Genomic DNA, 17461 nt, shown 5'->3' with positions numbered 1-17461 from the left:
ATAGCAGATATCAGTAGTGCTATCTGACGCCTTGAGAACACTAGCATATCTAGTGTGCGGTTTAAGTTTAAATGGGGCCATATTTGCTTGGTGTCGTTACAACCCTTGCAATTTTCCCATCGAATATTGGCCATCATAACAGCCTTCTCACGCAGTAAGAGCTTGCAGATGGCCAGAGGCATACCAACAGATTAGAATCTGGAATATGTAAGGTAGTCCCTAGCCGTGCTAACACATCTGCTTCGCAGTTCCCCGGTATGTTCCTATGGCCAGGCACCCATATTAGGTGAATATTGTACTGCTCAGCCATCTCGTTGAGAGATTTGCGGCAGTCTATGGCCGTTTTTGAGTTAAGGAACACAGAGTCCAAGGATTTTATTGCAGGTTGACTGTCTGAGTATATATTAATGCCAATATTTGTTGGAACATTACTTCTCAGCCAATTCACCACCTCTCTTATTGCCAATATTTCAGCCTGAAAAACACTACAGTGATTAGGTAATCTTTTCGCTATTCGAATTTCCAGATCTTTAGAATATACTCCGAACCCCACTTGTCCATTCAATTTGGAGCCATCAGTATAGAAATCTATATATCTTTTATTCCCCGGGGTCTGTGTACACCACGCCTCACTGTTGGGAATTAGAGTTTCAAACTTTTTGTCGAAAAGTGGTTTTGCCAGGGTGTAATCCACTACGTTAGGCACATCTGGCATTACTTTGAGGACCGAACTATGACCGTACATTTTTTCCGACCACAGCGATAGCTCGCGCAACCGCACAGCCGTTGTTGCAGCTGACTGTTTGGCCAAAATGTCTAAAGGCAATAGATGTAGCATGACATTAAGGGAGTCTGTTCCTGTCTTACTAAATGCGCCTGAGATACATAAGCTCGCCATACCCTGAACTTTAGTCGGTTTCTGAAGTGCCGGCCACCAGACTACAACACCATATAGCATTATAGGTCTAACTACTGCCGTGTATAGCCAATGCACAATTTTTGGTCTTAGTCCCCACTTTTTCCCTATTGCCTTTTTGCACGAGTACAAAGCTACCGTGGCTTTTCTCGCCCTCTCTTCAATATTAAGCCTAAAATTCAGCTTCCTGTCCAAAATAACGCCAAGGTATTTTGCACACTCACCAAAGGGAATTTCAGTACCCCCTAAGGAAATGGGCCTAACCGTGGGAGTTTTGCGATCTTTGCAGTACATGACTATTTCTGTCTTTGCTGAATTTACACCAAGACCATTATCTTTCGCCCATTTCTCAGTCATCCGGAGAGCTCTCTGTATAATATCTCTGATTGTGGATGGGAATTTTCCCCTGACTGCTAGCGCCACATCATCTGCGTATGCCACCACTTTTATCCTTTCTTTTTCTAGAGAAACAAGAAGGTTGTTTATATCAACATTCCAAAGAAGAGGTGATAGAACTCCTCCTTGGGGAGTGCCTCTGTTCACATACCTTTGTATGTTTGCTTGCCCTAGTGTGGCTGAAATACGTCTCTTCATTAGAAGTTCGTCTAACAGCCTAAGAATACCTGGATCAACATTCAGAGTTGTCAGTCCATTTAATATCGAGCTCGGATGGATATTATTGAACGCCCCTTCGATGTCTAGAAACGCCACGATTGTGTATTCTTTGACAGATAGTGAGCTTTCAATAAAGCTGACCAGTTCATGGAATGCGGTCTCAGTAGACCTGCCCTTCGAGTATGCATGCTGTCCTTTCGAGAGCAAACCTGAATCCACGGTAGTTCTAAGATACATGTCTATCATCCTCTCCAGGGTCTTAAGTAGGAATGAGGATAAGCTGATTGGTCGGAAATCCTTCGCACTCGAGTGAGAGGCTTTTCCTGCTTTAGGTATGAAGACGACTTTTGTTTCCCTCCACTTTTCTGGAATATATGCTGAGTTTACACATTGTTTATATATCACCGTCAACCAGGGGATAATTCTTCCGGCCACTGCCTGTAACTCCGCCGGAGTAATTCCATCAGGTCCGGGGGATTTCAATGGTCCAAAGCTATTTAAAGCCCATTTTATTCTAGATTCCGACACAATTTCCTCGATAGGAAATGATCGCTGAGCCTCTGTTACACCGCCGGAACATGGTTCAACCGTCTGATTTCCAGGGAAGTGTGTGTCCAAAAGTACCTCCAACGTCTCCTCACTGGACGTTGTCCACTTTCCCTCCGATGTTTTAATGAAACCTGGAGCGGTGTTAGTGGATGCTAGTACCTTCCGTAGTCTGGAAGCCTCTGACGTATTCTCAATACTGCTACAGTAATCATCCCAAGAGTTTTGTTGAGACCTTCTCAGTTCTCGTTTATATTCTCTCAGATTCATCTAGTAAGTGTCCCAATCCTCCGGAGCTCTTGTGGACTTTGCTTTGTTAAAGAGCTTCCTGCAGGATTTCCTCATATTACTTAACTCCGTAGTCCACCATGGCGGCCGATTTTTTCCCCTTGGCTTTCCTCTAGGGCATGCAGCTTTCAGTGAAATGTTGAAGGCCTTAGTAATCCGCTCCACTGCGTGTTCGATATCTTGCACAGTGCCCATATTTGTCTCTGGCACTTCCGGTATCATCAAATTGAACGATTCCCTATACCTATTCCAATCAGCTTTCCTAACATTTGGCGGAAATATGGTCTTTGAAGTACGAACAGCCAATCTGAAACTGATGTAGCGATGATCTGAGAAGCTATGTTCCCTCAAAACTTGCCACTCAGATATCTTATCATTCAGTTCCGGAGAGGTCAACGTTACGTCCAAAACCTCTTGTCTGTTCCTGGTGACGAAGGTTGGTGCATCTCCCTTATTGCAAACTACCAGGTTAGTACGCAAAATAAACTCTATTAGCGACTCTCCCCTTGCATTAGTATCACTACTTCCCCAAATACTATGATGTGCATTTGCATCGCATCCCATAATGAGTTTTGTCTTTGTTTTTAGTGACTCCTCAACTAAGGTCTTAACGGCACAGGGTGGCATATCCCTATCATGTCCCATGTAGACCGAAGATACCCAATATTTGCATGTGGATATCTCTAGACTGGCTACGACAGTGTCTGCATTGCTCAATGAAGGAAGCAGAAACAAGTTTAGTTCGTTTTTAGCAATTATACATGCTCGATTTATATCGTTACCGGTATTATGCAAAAGTTTGAAACCCGGAGTGCTTAATTCACAGATCTTGTTCTTATATATGTATGGTTCTTGAATAAGAACTATATCTATGTCTCCTTTCATCAGGAGAACTTTTAAGGCAGCACAAGCGGCCTTACAATGGTGAAGATTTATCTGGAGGAACCGTAGAACCATCCAAATTTTCAACCACCGTCACATCAGCCGCTTCAATTGAGTCATCAAGGGCTTCCTCTTCACAGATCTCGGTGACTCTCGCAACAATCCGCGGTTCAGCTTTGGTGAGGCTTGAGCCTGTAGAAACTTCCCGCATATGATTTTCGCCATAGTCTGTAGGTTTTATGTCTCCTTCGGCTTCGCTAGGAGATTTTTTCACTGCTGACTCTACCGGAGGCATGTCCGTTTCGGTATCCTTTGGCTGATCGCTTTTGTATACCTTCATATGGATATCATGAAAGCCATAACTTACGCGTCCTTGGGTCTGGGCTAGATGTGGCAGCGACTCTATGTTTAATATAAACACCGCATGTCGTCTTGGTCCATCCACCTCATCCAAACGACCAACCTTCCAATCGGCGGTTGGAAGATCTGGGTTACATTCTTTTAGTCTCTCTAGTATTGACTCAGGATCAGGAGGGTTTGCCGGTATCCATGCATGTGCCGGTATGTCTTTTTTATCGACTAACTCCAAAGCGGCTCCTTCCCAAACTTCACCAATTAGCATCAATGCAGCTTTAAAGCAATCCATAGACCTCTGGTCTGCAAAAGCTATTAACTTATATCGTCCTTGATACCATCCAGCATCTTGCCATCGAGGACTTGGTCCGGGAAACTTTTTTCGCACCTCTGAGTAGACACCAGACATCGCGTTCTCAATTTCCCCCCATTTTTGCCTTGGAATCATACCGTCCAATGCTCCTTTATTAATAATAGCCATCACAAGGCTGTCTTTTGCAACTGAGGCAAACGATCTTTGATCCCGTTTGGAGGATGGTAGCTCATCCGGTGATCGTTCCCTTTTTCCAGCTTCAAGAATTCCTTGAGCCCATTTTAAGCAATCGCTTTGCTTAGCCGACAACGTGCTTAGGTCGACTGATCCTAATTTCTTTAGGATAAACAAAGCATTTCTTCGTTCCTTGAATCTCTTTCGAGAGGGATTGCCTCCTTTTGATGTCGTCACCTTAGAAAAGGTTCGACTTGCCAAAGTGTCACCGCCAGTCGACCCGTCTACAGGTCGATTTTCCTCTGTTGGTTAAGCTACTCTTATAGTTTAGTCAACACAATGGTTTTAAAGCTGAGATCAAAAAATTTGACAAAATTTTCTATAGGAATACAATTTTGACAAAATTTTGCGTTTGCGTGATTGTTAGAGACCATTTACTTACACCATGTACCAAATTTAGTCAGATCGGATGAAATATGCTACTCTTATAGGCTCTGCAAGCCAAATCTGGGGGTCCGTTTATATGGGGGCTATACGTAACATAAAAGTGGACCGATATGGCCCATTTGCAATACCATCCGACCTACATCAATAGCAACTACTTCTGCCAAGTTTGAAGTCGGTAGCTTCTTTCGTTCGGAAGTTAGCGTGATTTCAACAGACGGACGGACGTGCTTAGATCGACTCAGAATATCACCACGACCCAAAATATATATACCTTATGGGGTCTTAGTACAATATTTCGATGTGTTACAAACGGAATGACAAAGTTAATATATCCCCCATCCTATGGTGGAGGGTATAAAAAGGAAAGTATAATTGATAAAATGTACCTGTTTTTTGTTCTGCATTTATATATGGTATAATTTACTTTTATTTGCAGTTACATGATGTCTGTGTTGGTACATTTAATTGGCACGAAGTAAATATGGAATGATTACTTAAAGGGTGATACGGTCAAAATTTGGTCAATATAAACTTGACGTATTTTTTTCAATTTTGCATTTAAAAAACCTGAACACCCCCCATTTTGAAGGTGAGTGTGTGTAGAATGTTGCTCCTATTTTTTTTTTTTTTTTTGGAATGCACTCTTCAGTTGTCAAAATGCCGTCCAAGCAAGAAGAGCAGCGTATCAAAATTTTGCTCGCGCATCGCGAAAATCCGAGCTACTCGCACGCAAAGCTGGCAAAATCGCTAAAAGTTGCCAAATCAACCGTTAGAAATGTAATTAAAGTGTTTGGGGAACGTTTGTCGATAGCCTGGAAGCCGCTGAGACGACAAAGAGAGTTGCCGGTAGTTTCAAGCGAAACCCTAACCTCTCTCTCCGAGATGCCGCAAATAAGCTCGGATGAAACGAGCCGGACTATCGACTTACAAGTATGTAGTGACTCCAAATCGCGATGATAAACAAAATACGACGACCAAAGCGCGATCCCGGAGGCTGTACACGACGATGCTGACGAAGTTTGACGTCAAAGCCGACTACAAGCAGCTTCCGGGACAGGAGTTTTATACGGCAAAAGGAAGGGGAAATGTAGCAGATATTTTCAAGCACATAAAACTGTCAAAGTTCGCAAAGAAATATCTGGTTTGGCAAACCATCTGTACCTGTGGCTTGAAAAGCAGCATTTTCATATCTTCCGGGACTGTCAACCAAGAAATTTACGTGAAAGAGTGTTTGAATAAACGTCTGCTGCCTTTCCTGAAGAAAGACGGTTGTTCCGTACTGTTTTGGCCGGATTTGGCATCTTGCCATTACGGTAAAAAGGCCATGGAGTGGTACGCCGCCAACAACGTGCAGGTGGTTCCCAAGGACAAGAACCCTCCCAACACGCCAGAGCTCCGCCCAATTGAGAAATACTGGGCTATTGTCAAGCGGAACCTAAAGAAGACCAAAACACTGCTAAGGACGAGCAGCAGTTCAAGGCAAACTGGCTTTCTGCGGCGAAGAAGGTGGACAAGGTGGCTGTACAAAATCTGATGACAGGTGTCAAGCGTGAGGCCCGGCAATTCGGATTTGGAAAAGCGAAAGCCTAACTGAATATTTTTCCTGAATTTTATACTAATTGAACTTGAAAAAGAAATTTAATTTGATTTTTTAAATAAATGATTTCACCGATTTACACGCGTTTTCCCTTGACCAAATTTTGACCGTATCACCCTTTATTGTTGAAATTGAACCCAAATAGAGTGTGTAAAAATATGTGATGTTTGCTTGCACGACATTATAAATACAAATAAACAATAAATTAGTTTATAAATAAATAAAGTTAATTTGGTGTTTTCTTTTCTCTAGTGGCGTCCTTTTTTTCGACGACGAAAAAGTTTTTTTCATAAAGATCAAAACATTTTAGGTTGTGACCATCAAATATTATAGATTACAGAAGATGGGAGATTGGCTACTGAACACATCAAACCATTTACCACATTAGTTTAATACTCGAACCAAACGCGTATACAAGTATTGACATAGCATTAAAATGGAAATAAAAAGAAATTAAGAGCACGAAATAAATTTCCATAAAGGGGAAAATTTTTTTTTTGTTGTTGCCTCAAATTTAACATTGTTTCATTAAGAAAATTACATTTTTCATTTAAAATATAAAAACGATAAAAATCTAAAGATTACAAACATGTATTAAACTAATCTGGTAAATGCAACATTTGGTATGACGCAAGCCAATTTCCTATCTTCCTCAAATCTATAAGCTTTGGTGACCATGTTCTTTTAACTGAAAAAAAAAACATTTTTGACCATTGTCTTTTAATGGAAACAAAATTCTTTTTATCAATATAAAAACATTTTAACATAGATGAGGACAATTTTATTTTTCTTAGAACCATGTTCACTGAGCCAATATGGTTGCAGGTAAAAATGTTACATGGTCGCCGCATAAATAGCTTCTATCATATTATTTTGCTCTTTTTTTTCGACCTTCGAACTGAACGGACGTGTTTTCTAATAGCGGAGTATTTCATCGTAATAAGTACTTATTACGAATTTCACGTGTGGTGGAAATAATAAACCACCATGCAGTTTGTTTGAAACCCGGAGTGCTTAATTCACAATTCTTGTTCTTATATATGTATGGTTCTTGAATAAGAACTATATCTATGTCTCCTTTCATCAGGAGAACTTTTAAGGCAGCACAAGCGGCCTTACAATGGTGAAGATTTATCTGGAGGAACCGTAGAACCATCCAAATTTTCAACCACCGTCACATCAGCCGCTTCAATTGAGTCATAAAGGGGTTCCTCTTCACAGATCTCGGTGACTCTCGCAACAATCCGCGGTTCAGCTTTGGTGCGACTTGAGCCTGTAGAAACTTCCCACATATGATTTTCGCCATAGTCTGCAGGTTTTATGTCTCCTTCGGTTTCGCTAGGAGATTTTTTCATTGCTGACTCTACCGGAGGCTTGTCCGTTTCGGTATCCTTTGGCTGATCGCTTTTGTATACCTTCATATGGATATCATGAAAGCCATAACTTACGCGTCCTTGGGTCTGGGCTAGATGTGGCAGCGACTCTATGTTTAATATAAACACCGCATGTCGTCTTGGTCCATCCACCTCATCCAAACGACCAACCTTCCAATCGGCGGTTGGAAGATCTGGGTTACATTCTTTTAGTCTCTCTAGTATTGACTCAGGATCAGGAGGGTTTTCCGGTATCCATGCATGTGCTCTAGGTTTAGCCGGTATGTCTTTTTTATCGACTAACTCCAAAGCGGCTCCTTCCCAAACTTCACCAATTAGCATCAATGCAGCTTTAAAGCAATCCATAGACCTCTGGTCTGCAAAAGCTATTAACTTATATCGTCTTTGATACCATCCAGCATCTTGCCGTCGAGGACTTGGTCCGGGAAACTTTTTTCGCACCTCCGAGTAGACACCAGACATCGCGTTCTCAATTTCCCCCCATTTTTGCCTTGGAATCATACCGTCCAATGCTCCTTTATTAATAATAGCCATCACAAGGCTGTCTTTTGCAACTGAGTCAAACGATCTTTGATCCCGTTTAGAGGATGGCAGCTCATCCGGTGATCGTTCCCTTTTTCCAGCTTCAAGAATTCCTTGAGCCCATTTTAAGGAATCGCTTTGCTTAGCCGACAACGTGCTTGGGTCGACTGATCCTAATTTCTTTAGGATAAACAAAGCATTTCTTCGTTCCTTGAATCTCTTTCGAGAGGGATTGCCTCCTTTTGATGTCGTCACCTTAGAAAAGGTTCGACTTGCCAAAGTGTCACCGCCAGTCGACCCGTCTACAGGTCGACTAATTGGGGCTGACTCTTGGTCGCTGCACAAATTTATAACTTCAGTCGTTACCCGTCCACTGGGCCCTGAAGTTAGCAATCCAGTGAATGACTTTGAATTTCGCTGCATGGTGGTTTATTATTTCCACCACACGTGAAATTCGTAATAAGTACTTATTACGATGAAATACTCCGCTATTAGAAAACACGTCCGTTCAGTTCGACGGATGAATAATAATAATCTGCATTGATGCTAATTGGTGAAGTTTGGGAAGGAGCCGCTTTGGAGTTAGTCGATAAAAAAGACATACCGGCTAAACCTAGAGCACATGCATGGATACCGGCAAACCCTCCTGATCCTGAGTCAATACTAGAGAGACTAAAAGAATGTAACCCAGATCTTCCAACCGCCGATTGGAAGGTTGGTCGTTTGGATGAGGTGGATGGACCAAGACGACATGCGGTGTTTATATTAAACATAGAGTCGCTGCCACATCTAGCCCAGACCCAAGGACGTGTAAGTTATGGCTTTCATGATATCCATATGAAGGTATACAAAAGCGATCAACCAAAGGATTCCGAAACGGACAAGCCTCCGGTAGATTCAGCAGTGGAAACATCTCCTAGCGAAGCCGAAGGAGACATAAAACCTGCAGACTATGGCGAAAATCATATGCGGGAAGTTTCTACAGGCTCAAGCCTCACCAAAGCTGAACCGCGGATTGTTGCGAGAGTCACCGAGATCTGTGAAGAGGAAGCCCTCGATGACTCAATTGAAGCGGCTGATGTGACGGTGGTTGAAAATTTGGATGGTTCTACGGTTCCTCCAGATAAATCTTCACCATTGTAAGGCCGCTTGTGCTGCCTTAAAAGTTCTCCTGATGAAAGGAGACATAGATATAGTTCTTATTCAAGAACCATACATATATAAGAACAATATCTGTGAATTAAGCACTCCGGGTTTCAAACTTTTGCATAATACCAGTAATGATATAAATCGAGCATGTATAATTGCTAAAAACGAACTAAACTTGTTTCTGCTTCCTTCATTGAGCAATGCAGACACTGTCGTAGCCAGTCTAGAGATATCCACATGCAACTATTGGGTATCTTCGGTCTACATGGGACATGATAGGGATATGCCACCCTGTGCCGTTAAGACCTTAGTTGAGGAGTCACTAAAAACAAAGACAAAACTCATTATGGGATGCGATGCAAATGCACATCATAGTATTTGGGGAAGTAGTGATACTAATGCAAGGGGAGAGTCGCTAATAGAGTTTATTTTGCGTACTAACCTGGTAGTTTGCAATAAGGGAGATACACCAACCTTCGTCACCAGGAACAGACAAGAGGTTTTGGACGTAACGTTGACCTCTCCGGAACTGAATGATAAGATATCTGAGTGGCAAGTTTTGAGGGAACATAGCTTCTCAGATCATCGCTACATCAGTTTCAGATTGGCTGTTCGTACTTCAAAGACCATATTTCCGCCAAATGTTAGGAAAGCTGATTGGAATAGGTATAGGGAATCGTTCAATTCGATGATACCGGAAATGCCGGAGACAAATATGAGCACTGTGCAAGATATCGAACACGCAGTGGAGCGGATTACTAAGGCCTTCAACATTTCACTGAAAGCTGCTTGCCCTAGAGGAAAGCCAAGGGGAAAAAATTGGCCGCCATGGCGGACTACGGAGTTAAGTAATATGAGGAAATCCTGCAGGAAGCTCTTTAACAAAGCAAAGTCCACAAGAGCTCCGGAGGATTGGGACACTTACAAGATGAATCTGAGAGAATATAAACGAGAACTGAGGTCTCAACAAAACTCTTGGGATGATTACTGTAGCAGTATTGAGAATAGGTCAGAGGCTTCCAGACTACGGAAGGTACTAGCATCCACTAACACCGCTCCAGGTTTCATTAAAACATCGGAGGGAAATTGGACAACGTCCAGTGAGGAGACGTTGGAGGTACTTTTGGACACACACCTCCCTGGAAATCAGACGGTTGAACCATGTTCCGGCAGTGTAACAGAGGCTCAGCGATCATTTCCTATCGAGGAAATTGTGTCGGAATCTAGTATAAAATGGGCTTTAAATAGCTTTGGACCATTGAAATCCCCCGGACCTGATGGAATTACTCCGGCGGAGTTACAGGCAGTGGCTGAAAGAATTATCCCCTGGTGGACGGTGATATATAAACGATGTGTAAACTTAGCATATATTCCAGAAAAGTGGAGGAAAACAAAAGTCGTATTCATACCTAAAGCAGGAAAAGCCTCTCACGCGAGTGCGAAGGATTTCCGACCAATCAGCTTATCCTCATTCCTACTTAAGACCCTGGAGAGGATGATAGACATGTATCTTAGAACTAGCGTGGATTCAAGTTTGCTCTCGAAACGACAGCATGCATACTCAAAGGGCAGGTCGACTGAGACCGCATTGCATGAACTAGTCAGCTTTATTGAAAGCTCACTATCTGTCAAAGAATACACAATCGTGGCGTTTCTAGACATCGAAGGGGCGTTCAATAATGTCCATCCGAGCTCGATATTAAATGGACTGACAACTCTGAATGTTGATCCAGGTATACTTAGGCTGTTAGACGAACTTCTAAGGAAGAGACGCATTTCAGCCACACTAGGGCAAGCAAACATACAAAGGTATGTGAACAGAGGCACTCCTCAAGGAGGAGTTCTATCACATCTTCTTTGGAATGTTGCTATAAACAACTTTCTGGTTTCCCTAGAAAAAGAAAGGATAAAAGTGGTGGCATACGCAGATGATGTGGCGCTAGCTGTCAGTTGAAAATTCCCATCCACAATTATACAGAGAGCTCTCGGGATGACTGAGAAATGGCGAAAGATACTGGGCTTGGTGTAAATCCAGCAAAGACAGAACTAGTCATGTACTGCAAAGATCGCAAAACTCCCACGGTTAGGCCCATTTCCTTAGGGGGTACTGAAATTCCCTTTGGTGAGTGTGCAAAATACCTTGGCGTTATTTTGGACAGGAAGCTGAATTTTAGGCTTAATATTGAAGAGAGGGCGAGAAAAGCCACGGTAGCTTTGTACTCGTGCAAAAAGGCAATGGGGAAAAAGTGGGGACTAAGACCAAAAATTGTGCATTGGCTATACACGGCAGTAGTTAGACCTATAATGCTATATGGTGTAGTAGTCTGGTGGCCGGCACTTCAGAAACCGACTTGTTTAGATAAAGTTCAGCGTATAGCGAGCTTATGTATCTCAGGCGCATTTAGTAAGACATGAACAGACTCACTTAATGTCATGCTACACCTATTGCCTTTAGACATTTTGGCCAAACAGTCAGCTGCAACAACGGCTGTGCGGTTGCGCGAGCTATCGCTGTGGTCAGAAAAAATGTACGGTCATAGTTCGGTCCTCAAAATAATGCCAGATGTGCCTAACGTAGTGGATTATACCCTGGCAAAACCACTTTTCGACAAAAAGTTTGAAACTCTAATTCCCAACAGTGAGGCGTGGTGTACACAGACCCCGGGGAATAAAAGATATATAGATTTCTATACTGATGGCTCCAAATTGAATGGACAAGTGGGGTTCGGAGTATATTCTAAAGATCTGGAAATTCGAATAGCGAAAAGATTACCTAATCACTGTAGTGTTTTTCAGGCTGAAATATTGGCAATAAGAGAGGTGGTGAATTGGCTGAGAAGTAATGTTCCAACAAATATTGGCATTAATATATACTCAGACATCCAACCTGCAATAAAATTCTTGGACTCTGTGTTCCTTAACTCGAAAACGGCCATAGACTGCCGCAAATCTCTCAACGAGATGGCTGAGCAGTACAATATTCACCTAATATGGGTGCCTGGCCATAGGAACATACCGGGGAACTGCGAAGCAGATGTGTTAGCAAGGCTAGGGACTACCTTACATATTCCAGATTCTAATCTGTTGGTATGCCTCTGGCCATCTGCAAGCTCTTACTGCGTGAGAAGGCTGTTATGATGGCCAATATTCGATGGGAAAATTGCAAGGGTTGTAACGACACCAAGCAAATATGGTCCCATTTAAACTTAAACCGCACACTAGATATGCTAGTGTTCTCAAGGCGTCAGATAGCACTACTGATATCTGCTATAACGGGTCGCTGCCTGATAGGCGAATTTGCAAAAACTATAGGTGCGAAGTATAATGACTATTGTATAAGCTGTCATGATGTGGAGGAAAAGGAATCAATTAAACACCTCTTATGTGAGTGTCCTGCTTTTTGTATAAGGCGTAAGCGAATTTTAGGAGCATATAGCTTTAGATTACTGGCTGACCTGGAAAACGTTAACTTAAGCAGTTTGTTAATGTTTTTGGAGCAATCTGGTTGGTTCCACAAAAGTAAATAATAGAGAAGATTAAGTGGTTAAGACTAGAAGTGCCCATATGTAATAGGTACTTTTAGTTAAATGTGGTATCACAATGGACTGAATAGTCTAAGTGAGCCTGAAATTTAATCGGGCTGCCACTTTAACCTAACCTAACCTAACCTATAAAATTATACCACGAAAGAGTTTACAGGCACAAGCAGAATACGACGCGTCAATGTTGGTAGAGTTTGCCAGGTTAAATGGACTAGTTGTCAATGCTGGGAAAACCAAACTTATTGGATTCAGGCCACAATTTGCTTCAACTATATATATTTTCAGGATTGGTCCAAACAAATATGTTTGGAGATACCAGCAGAATAACGATCCGAAACACTTATCAAAGTCGGCGAGTGAATGGTTTCGGGATCATAATTCGAACGTTGTTGAGTGGACAAGTCAGTCCACCGACTTCAATCCCATTGAAAATCTTTGGAGCGAACTCAAGAGACAACTCTTAGCTTGCCTGCAGCTATAAAACACAATTGTGTGAAAATATTCAAAAAGCATGGTTTAGTATACAGGTAGAGATTTGCCGTACGTTAATTGCATCCATGCATAACAGAATTGAAGCCGTCTTTAAAAATCACGATGGATATACATGACATTATCGACCTAGTTTGATGTTTATTGCAAACACTAACTTTCATGTACAAATTCTTATATTATTTTGATGTTTTTCCATGTACACTTAGTTTACTGTCCACAATAAATTCGACGAATTTACTTTATTTTAAGTTATTATTATCCCTTGCAATACGTTTGTATAAAGGGTGATTCTTTTGAGGTTAGGATTTTCATGCATTAGTATTTGACAGATCACGTGGGATTTCAGACATGGTGTCAAAGAGAAAGATGCTCAGTATGCTTTGACATTTCATCATGAATAGACTTACTAACGAGCAACGCTTGCAAAGCATTGAATTTTATTACCAAAATCAGTGTTCGGTTCGAAATGTGTTTCGCGCTTTACGTCCGATTTATGGTCTACATAATCGACCAAGTGAGCAAACAATTAATGCGATTGTGACCAAGTTTCGCACTCAGTTTACTTTATTGGACATTAAACCAACCACACGAATGCATACAGTGCGTACAGAAGAGAATATTGCGTCTGTTTCTGAGAGTGTTGCTGAAGACCGTGAAATGTCGATTCGTCGCCGTTCGCAGCAATTGGGTTTGTGTTATTCGACCACATGGAAGATTTTACGCAAAGATCTTGGTGTAAAACCGTATAAAATACAGCTCGTGCAAGAACTGAAGCCGAACGATCTGCCACAACGTCGAATTTTCAGTGAATGGGCCCTAGAAAAGTTGGCAGAAAATCCGCTTTTTTATCGACAAATTTTGTTCAGCGATGAGGCTCATTTCTGGTTGAATGGCTACGTAAATAAGCAAAATTGCCGCATTTGGAGTGAAGAGCAACCAGAAGCCGTTCAAGAACTGCCCATGCATCCCGAAAAATGCACTGTTTGGTGTGGTTTGTACGCTGGTGGAATCATTGGACCATATTTTTTCAAAGATGCTGTTGGACGCAACGTTACGGTGAATGGCGATCGCTATCGTTCGATGCTAACAAACTTTTTGTTGCCAAAAATGGAAGAACTGAACTTGGTTGACATGTGGTTTCAACAAGATGGCGCCACATGCCACACAGCTCGCGATTCTATGGCCATTTTGAGGGAAAACTTCGGAGAACAATTCATCTCAAGAAATGGACCGGTAAGTTGGCCACCAAGATCATGCGATTTGACGCCTTTAGACTATTTTTTGTGGGGCTACGTCAAGTCTAAAGTCTACAGAAATAAGCCAGCAACTATTCCAGCTTTGGAAGACAACATTTCCGAAGAAATTCGGGCTATTCCGGCCGAAATGCTCGAAAAAGTTGCCCAAAATTGGACTTTCCGAATGGACCACCTAAGACGCAGCCGCGGTCAACATTTAAATGAAATTATCTTCAAAAAGTAAATGTCATGGACCAATCTAACGTTTCAAATAAAGAACCGATGAGATTTTGCAAATTTTAGCTCTTAACAAATCACCCTTTAGTTCTACACGGACGAAAAAGACTGTTTTCATATGTTTGTGTGTAAAGATTATATGTTTGGAATTCAAATTTTTTAACACAATATTTTTAAGTGCAAGCTTATAATGTTCATAAACTAGCATAACATGTTTGGGACATGGTTGGTTTTGGGACATAAAATATTTGTAAATATAATATGCTTGGTTGCAAACATATATTAATTTAGAAATATCCTATAAACATATATGTGTTTAGAAAGAGAGACCTAGAGTGTATGCTGCAAGTAAAATAATGGAAGTAACCAATTGGCGACTTAAAAATATATACGCAAAGAAAATTTCATTAACATTTTTTTCTACCAGTGTATACCTGAGGTTAAACATAATATGTTTGGAGATATCAGCAGAATAAAATTGTGGGAAAATATTCAAAAAGTATGGTATAATCTACAGGTAGAGATTTGCCGTAGGTTAATTTCATCCATGCCTAAGAGAATTGAAACTGTCCTTAAAAATCACGGTGAATATACAGAATATTACCGACGTAGTTTGATACTTATTGCAAACATTGACTTTCATTTATTTTCATTTTATCCATATACACCTATTTTACTGTCCACATAAAATTCGACGGATTGCTTGAATTTATTATATTTTAAGTTATTATTTAGTCCTACCTGAATTCTAAACTATTTTTCAATTACACGAAATATGTTTACTTTATAAATAAATCCGAAATATGTAATTAAAGCCATAAAATATAAAAACCATGCCCTCGTTAAAATAATACTTACACCTATTTTTTTTTTTGTCCACATGTGTATATGACTTTCAACTGTAGGGCATAATGGGGTGTGTATTAAATTTTTGTGTGCCCCAAACGCTAAAACATTTGGACATTAATTATTTTATTTAAATGAAATTATATTTTTTCGGTTAAGGTGCTTTTAAAGTCGGGTGATACAACCAAATGAAGAATTCAATTTCATTTTCTGGTACAACCAATTCCATATATAGTATTAGTTTGATTTCCCATAATTCGATTGAGTCGGGTGACACAACTGCCAGCAGATAGTTGCTTATTTTATACTGTTAATCGAAGAATTTCACACTTCGAATTATTTACAAACTAATCAAGGACCATTTATGTAAGATAAATTTTGTAATTAAAATTACCTCGAGGTTATTGTTGCTCCTGGTGGGAATTCCACGACATCTTCCCGTATTTCCAAATCATTGTAAAAACTCACAACATTAGGTTCATTGTTTTTAAACAAGCAAGTACCATTAGCTAGACAAAACATACAAGAGTATTATTTTTTTTTCTACTTCTTGTCATTCTGAAGTCATACCGCAGTTATATGATCTACCGATCCACTCGCCATTTTCGCATATAATTTTCCAAGTGTTTCTTTCACCGGAGGCACTAGGAATGCAGTTGAAATATATTTCGGTTCCACTCTCATAAGCACCATCAATATCCAAATCTCCATTTCTGGAAAAGAATTTCGGATATACTAATCAAATTTAGTTCATATTTTTGTGTGGCCTTACTTGTAAATGAGAGCTCCATCAGTCAAACTTGGGGGTCCACACATCTTCGACTCTTCAGAAACGTTTTGATCATCTGTTGAATTAGAACTTTCTGTATTGTCCGAATTATCTAATAGGTTGTTATTGCTATAAGCCTCTTTGGACGCGTCCATTAGATCAGGAATTTTAACAATTTCTTCCCGAGACTTGCGCATGCCGGACTCGCAATGTATGTTTTGAGGCTTAATAGTGCCTTTGTTACAGGTCATTTCAATTGGAAGGGTGTTCGTTGAGTAATTACATCGGGCACTAATTGCACTGTCGTGACCGATTGTTAAGCCAGCCCTATATCCTCCCTGCGATTGTAATATATATATACTGTAAATAATGTATCTTCGTAATGCAAATCAATATAATCATAGAATTACCTCATATATTAAACCCGGTATGTTTGGTAGCGTGCAGGCTATTGAAACGCATTTTGAGAATGCTTTCACAGACCAACTCCCATGACCGCATCGCAGTTGTCCAGCGCCCTAAAAATTAAATATACAAAAATTAAATTAACTTATTTTGGAGACACAACGATATTTTGGGAAAGAATGTCTTAGATTCGTTTATACATATTGTAGCAGATTACTAAATATTCAAAAATACAAAACAGAAAATAAAAAATAAGCATAATCAATTCAAGATGAACCTTAAAAAATCGCTTCTGTAACATACACAGTCGAAGCTAGGTTTTACGAACGATATATTGTCAGACTCTTTCGTTATTGAGAAAAATTCGTTAAATTAAATTGAAATTTTATATGGTGAACTTTAAATTTTTAGTTTTTTGACATTGATAGAAAAATACATAGCCCCACATAAGTTTTGGCACAGTACCCTAAACCACATAGTGGCCAGGGTATCTGAGAAAAAATGTGCCTACACGAAATATTGATTTTAAGCTCCATAAAATATGTACTGATATCCTCAGAACCACCTCCTGAATCAGTTTAGTCCTTGGTGTCCGTCCGTCTGACCATGTATTCGTTGTTCGCAGTATTCAGGCTACTATTATTAACCGATTTTGATGAAATTTGGTACAGTGTTGATGGAAGAATGGGGGATATATAGGTAAAAATAAAACAAAAAATTAGTCCATTCATTGTCTAG

General features: G+C 40.5%; 1 protein-coding gene across 3 annotated transcripts in view; it reads right to left on the bottom strand.

Annotated features, from left to right (window-relative positions):
- Nucleotides 1–17461, bottom strand: part of Hasp (Hig-anchoring scaffold protein) — a 563757-nt gene that overhangs the window by 184881 nt on the left and 361415 nt on the right. For all 3 annotated transcript variants that reach the window (XM_075295587.1, XM_075295586.1, XM_075295588.1), the window contains 4 exons: nt 16729–16836; nt 16322–16656; nt 16120–16262; nt 15944–16058 (listed from right to left, as the gene is read on the bottom strand). In XM_075295587.1, the coding sequence (XP_075151702.1) occupies nt 15944–16058; nt 16120–16262; nt 16322–16656; nt 16729–16836 (701 nt within the window). The remainder of the gene's footprint in view (nt 1–15943; nt 16059–16119; nt 16263–16321; nt 16657–16728; nt 16837–17461) is intronic.

Source organism: Haematobia irritans, chromosome 2 (assembly GCF_050003625.1).
Source record: "Haematobia irritans isolate KBUSLIRL chromosome 2, ASM5000362v1, whole genome shotgun sequence".
In the NCBI taxonomy this organism is placed as follows: Eukaryota; Metazoa; Arthropoda; class Insecta; order Diptera; family Muscidae; genus Haematobia; species Haematobia irritans.
This window is presented reverse-complemented; position numbering and strand designations above follow the sequence as displayed.